We start from the raw sequence: 6,000 nt of genomic DNA on the forward strand, positions 1-6,000 counted from the left end.
AACCCCCTCAACTGCTTGAAAAAATACAAAAGGGTCCTCTACAGACACCTCTGCAAAGCAGGAAAAGTTGCAAGGGCTTCAGTACAAGAACTGTAAGACAGCAGCTGAGTTGCCATGGGAGAAACAAGAGCTGAAGGAAAAGACAGTTTTAAAAACAACTGTAAAAGGTTGGGTAAACAGAAAACATTTGATGTAGCTAATAAAGCACTAGTCTGCAAACACTTTGAATACAGGACACAACACGGAATCAGTAATAACCTGCCACTTTTGAATGCACTTTCTATAACATACCTGTTTGCCACTAAGCTGGTAAAAGGAAAGTCTCTGACCCCAGTCTGCCACAGCTAAAATATCATTGCGTTCCTCTCTAACAAGAAAAAGAAAAAAGAAGTAATTCTAGAGTGATTTATTAATAAATTCCTCAGAGCAGTAGAACCAAGTAACAGGGTAGCAGTATACACTTAATACTTATTTAACAAAAACACAAACTGAAAGGCCGAAACATCTTGCGACTTAAAACTGTGGAAGATGGCTTGGGGATAGAAGAGAAAAATCTGTCTCCTTCACAGGAGTGCTGCAAAGCTTGCTGTGCTGCTTCACGTACAGCTGGGTAAGCAGCGGACGCAGTGAAGTAAATGGTCCCTTAAACACATGAAGTACCCAGGCTCAGGTTCTGATGTCAGCTAGAGCAGCACGAAGCCACCGTAGCATCAGTCAGTACAGTTGAGCAGGAGTGAACGACAACTGTCAGTGTGAGGCAGGGAAAAAAGAAAAACTGTTCCCGTGAGACCAGCAGCAGACCAAGGAAAAGCTCCAGGTCTCAAATGCATTAACTGTGGTACTCTGACATGATCTGTTCAGCTTGGAGCAAAACAGGGCTCACCTTCTCCCAGCTTCTTGCCTAGGAAGAGGGAGATGGTGCAGATAAAAGAGACAAAAAGCCTAATGCAAAGCTAGGTAAGTCAGTAAGCAGCCTCCCTTTGGTCAGTGCGTGGTGCACGCACCCGTGGGGAAACGCAAGATGCTATCACATTCTGAACAGCTACCTCATAGTTAACACATTTGGCAGAATAAATTAAGATAATACAGGTAACTGCTAATCTACAATTTCTGATTTTGTACCCTGTATAATATTCTCTTGCCTTGGTCCTTTTTGTAAGTTACTGTTCTAGATAACATAGATAAATACGATTCTTTGAAGTTTCACTCACAAGTCGAAATGCTCTGAGGTCTCCTCATCTTCCTGATGGTCTTCTTGCTCTGTCTCACTACACTGCCTACTGCCAGGCCTGGATTTCAGAACTGGGATCTCCTCTAAATTGCTGTGAACTGACATCTCCTGTTCATCTGCTCTACTCCAAAAACTCTCCCACCTACTGCAATAGCAATTGTTTATTCACGTATCTGGACAATATTCCCTCTAAATTGAAATGAAAAAACAGCTCCCCTCTCTCGCTCCCAATCCAAACAGACAGCCACTCCCCCCTGCTCCCCTCCTAAAAAAAAAACCCAATCACAACCACAAGGGAAATGTCACTTGTGAACCAAGTGGAACTCAATCCCAGTTTCTACATTCAATTAAAGACTGGCAGCAAAGCCAAAAGCCCAACATGCAATCACTTTAAAAAAAGGTACATGGCACCAATCTGTTTCAGCAGGGATAAAAGTCAAGCTTTTCTGCAACCAGTAAGCCAAGGCTCATCTATTCAGCATGAAAAAAGGAAGGGTGAAATTATTTACCTGGATGGATTCCAACAAATTGACCATATTGGAGATGACGCACCCCCTGGACGCTCTATTTTAACTTTCTCATCACCATTTTTATTCCTTATGCTGACAATGCCATTGAACATCCCCAAAGCAAGGTACTGGCCGTCGTTCGTCCAGCTGACAAAACACACACACACAGAAGTGCAAACTACTGAAAACAAGCAGCAGGAAGGTGGGATGGCACCACACACTCAAACAGGGACGATAGATTGAAATACACTTCTAAGAGGGAGTTCTGGGAGGCTGCCAGTAATCCTACAGTTTGTTTATGCATCTAAATCCACATTTATGGCAACAGCATGCACTACAGCAAGAACATTTTATAATATACACAGAAATAAAAATAAAAAATAAAAAAGTAAAGCTATCATCTGCTTGCAATACTTCTAACATGTGCTAAGTAACAGATACATTTCTGGGGATGACAGTGTTGGCAGTAGACCAGGCTGCTTTAAAAGCCACATTTAGAACACAGATCAGCGAAACTGCACGGCGCGGGACAGGAGACCTGGCTCCTATTCTTGTCTCTGCTGTGGTTACATGGATGACTTCACACTAATTACTGTACCCTTGCTTCAGGTTCCCCATAATGGCAGCATCTCCTTCTACTCAAAATACCAGCAGCACAGGAGATGAACAGCTCTACCAACAAAAAGCATAATTGTTTTTCCTCTAACTTCATTTTATTGTTATTGCACAAAATGGCTAAACAAAGGGAGAGAGATGTGAAGACGCTTGGTCAAGACCAGAACACCTCTCTGGACTTTCAGAAGAATTCCATTACAAACAGTACCAAGCAAAATCCAAAACCCTTTGCTATTATAAAAGAAGGAGGGAGGAAGCTCTATCTGAGAAGACTACCCAAGAAAGAACAAATCATCGTCGATAAATATTAGTGAGATTCCTGCTAACGCTACTCAGGTATGTTAATGATGAGAACGGCAAAGCAGCACCGAGGACACAGCACAGCTGAGCAGCGAGGCAGGAGAACCTCTCTCACTGCTGGACACTGTCTCTGCATGCCTTGAGCTTGCTTTCTTTAACCCTGCATATTATCTTGAATTGTTTGCATTGAAACTAACTTAAATGACACAGATAATCCTTAAAACTTACCTACAGCAAGTAATCTTACTGCTTGCTTTATGTTTAGAGACTGACTTCTGTTCAGGAGACCACAAGCCTTGATTAAAGCAAAAAGCCGAAGTAAGTGACAAAAAAGCATTTACCGGTGTTCAGAAAAGAAACAAATATTGTTGGAAAACTCAGCTGGGAATTCAGTGGAATCAAAGTCTCCTCCACTGCTAGAATGACATTTAAATATGCATTATTTACCAGTAAATGGGGGAAAAAAGAGAATCCATCTAATTAACACAGAGGTGTCTCTGCAAAAATTCATAGTAACAATGCAGCATCTTTTACCTTGTGGCACCTCATTACACAGTCCCTTCCAACTGAGTTTAAGTGATTTAAGTAAGTGTCTAATGTTACTTAACTCCAGGTAGCTTTGTAGCTCATCTTTTCTGGACATAAAGAACAGTACCTATTGGTTGTTAAGCTTAGCTATGTGTCATTAACAGAATTTACTGGCTGAAGTTCGAGGAAGAAGACATACCAAAATCACTGGACGAGCAGGATGCCAGCTGATGAGTAAGAGGATTGTAGGAAACGCACTGTATAGAGTCATTATGCCTAGAATGAAGTTACAGTCATATTTCAATAAATCATTCTTAAATGCCCCCTTTTCTGACTTTCAGCAAGATAGCCGAAAGGTTTGCCAGATGCCAGAAATAATTTGATCAGTTTATATTACATCAAATTAATCTGCAATTACTGTAAACTACATCAGTAATAAACCTTAAAAAAACTGTCTCTAAGTGGCAGGATTCACTGTATTCCATCAAAATTAACTAAAAATGTATGTAGAGTGAGCTTTGTGAAATGTAATTAAAGCTTACATCCAAATTCTAAAACACATATGCTTGTGTATGTCCCTAGTAGCACACCAGCTTGTGCATACTAACCCGTAATAAATGTACACACACATTCAGAAGCAGAACTTTGAGATGTCACTTAAGAAGGATGACATAAAGACAAAGCCAGAAGAAAGATGAGTACCAAACCTTATCTCTAATTTGGTCTTTGAACCAGAATTATATTGATTTTGCTTATTATACAACATCAGAGTCATATTCTGCTTCATTTTATTCCTATCTATACAGAGTTTCCCCAGTTCTCTGCCAGCCCTTTAAATTCAGAGATTTATTCAGATTCCCACCATCTTTTATGCCTTTAATTGCTTTCCTGCCTCGTTCAGATGCTTTGACGGTTCTTTTCCTCGTCCCTCTGCTATTACCCACTCATTAGCATTTTCTCTGACCTTAGCCAACCTTCTTCCAATCTAATGGCACAAACTCCACAAAGCAGAAGAGCATAATCAAAGTCTGCTTTTGAGAGGCACAGAATTGAAAGGCATCACTTACGTGTATTTCAGAATTCCTTCTAACTTTGAAGTCCAAATTATCACACTTTTATCAGCAGAGCCAGATGCAAAACGTTTGCCTAGGAATTAAATATAATTTAAATCCGACACACACAAGAATCACTTGAGCTCCAAATACTCAATCAAAGAGAGAACAAGAAGTTCTTGAACTTGACAAGGCTCAGTGAAAAGCCCAACACCGCGCATATCGCGATCTGACTGTGCTCCTCCAACTTCGTGGAACTCCAATGACTTTATTTTGTCATTCCCACAGACAGTGCCTCACTATAGCCCAGCCACATCAGCACGCAGCCAGCCATTCCAACACGCTCAGTCACAGGCTGAGATTTATGGTAACAGTGACAAGGGAAAAATGGTACATTTGCATCACTATAACTTAAACAGTATCTGAGAGTAAGTGATATTTACCATCTCTGGCATAAGCCACACAGTATACAGTGCCCTTATGTCCTTTCAAAGGCTGAATTAAGGTTCCATCAGAAGTATCATACACCTATTTAAAGAGGGGGGAAACAAAAACAAACATACAAAGAAAAAACATGTAAAAATCTTCCAGTGAGGACTAGGATATAAAAATACTGAAGGCCAACAAGATTATACACTTTCTTTTGTTTTCTTTTTTGCATAGCATACAGTTCATGCAAGACAAAAAGTTCTGAAGCGCAGAAGCAGCTTTTCTTAGTGCAATACTTCCCAGAACGAAAAGAGACTCAGAAGACCACATACACAAAAGAAATTTCCAAAGAGCTTATCTGGCCAGCTTATTTTACACCTTTCCTTCACATTAAATGTTTATAACGCAACAAATCACAGGAAAGGACCATCACTAAATACACCATTCTGAGAGCCCGGAAAAATAAGGAAGTCTGCTGTCCTGTGGTTCTGAAGGACACCTCAGTAATCACGGCCCCCATCCATCTCTGCCCCATCTGGGTGCTCTGCAGAGCTGCATGCTGCTGAGCTGCCCTGGCCGATGGGTGACAGCTAAAGTGACAGCTGAAGCTTCTCACAAAGTAGAGACATCAGTTTGAGCTTCTTTCTCCTTTGACAGAGATCTGCATGAAACTTGTAACAACGCAGTACTTGCATACCTTGCATCATGCTAAGATGGGGTGCAGGTTAACGGATTTCAAACCACTGGGCAAGGTGCAAGAGGACGAGATGACACAAGTAACTTAAATCTCATTACTTTTGGAAATAGAGCTTAAAACTTGGTAAGAAACATCAAGAAGCTTCAAAACACTTTACAGTTAGCCTGCATTAATATGTATGTAGATACGAGGCTGGACTGGTAGAGATAAGAGGATTTCTGATAGGTTATATTCATAAGTTAATGTGAAAGAAATCATATTCATACAGCTGCAAATGCAAGAGGAAAAAAAAAGTTTCCCTACCAGTAGCCTATTTCCAGCAGCAATTATCAATTGAGTCCCATCCGGCTTGAATGCAAGATCATAAATACTAAAAAAAAACCACACAAAAAAACCCAACACAGAAACCAATCCCGTATTAATTAGTACGCAGAAAATATATTTCCTTTCACGTCAAAGATGCCACATAACACAAACTGTTGACTGCACACTTGAGACTATCTCCGATGCTTGAGAAAACCCCCAAAACAAGAACCCTCTGTGACCGATCTCTCCCAGCGCTGGACCACATCCAGGCCCCGGGCCTGAACGGGCCAGGGGTTTGGAGGAAGCCCACAGCCGCACCCTCGACGGCCGAGC

The 6,000-nt window shown here is 41.1% G+C and overlaps 1 protein-coding gene across 3 annotated transcripts in view; it reads right to left on the minus strand.

The window, feature by feature from the left end:
* The window catches only part of IFT122 (intraflagellar transport 122), a 30,608-nt gene extending 24,881 nt beyond the window's left edge, over window positions 1–5,727 (minus strand). The window contains exons 1-8 of one of the 3 annotated variants that reach the window (XM_010188895.1): window positions 5,665–5,727; window positions 4,679–4,763; window positions 4,251–4,329; window positions 3,383–3,459; window positions 2,884–2,950; window positions 1,741–1,887; window positions 1,212–1,376; window positions 292–367 (exon numbers count right to left, since the gene is read on the minus strand). In XM_010188895.1, coding sequence (XP_010187197.1) covers window positions 292–367; window positions 1,212–1,376; window positions 1,741–1,853 — 354 coding nt within the window. In that variant the 5' untranslated portion in view covers window positions 1,854–1,887; window positions 2,884–2,950; window positions 3,383–3,459; ... (1 more) ...; window positions 4,679–4,763; window positions 5,665–5,727. The remainder of the gene's footprint in view (window positions 1–291; window positions 368–1,211; window positions 1,377–1,740; window positions 1,888–2,883; window positions 2,951–3,382; window positions 3,460–4,250; window positions 4,330–4,678; window positions 4,764–5,664) is intronic. The other 2 variants (XM_010188902.1, XM_010188909.1) reach the window with 2 other exon arrangements.
* Between the last annotated feature and the right edge of the window lie 273 nt (window positions 5,728–6,000).

The sequence above is a fragment of the Mesitornis unicolor genome, unplaced genomic scaffold (assembly GCF_000695765.1).
Source record: "Mesitornis unicolor isolate BGI_N332 unplaced genomic scaffold, ASM69576v1 scaffold4220, whole genome shotgun sequence".
Classification (NCBI taxonomy): Eukaryota; Metazoa; Chordata; class Aves; order Mesitornithiformes; family Mesitornithidae; genus Mesitornis; species Mesitornis unicolor.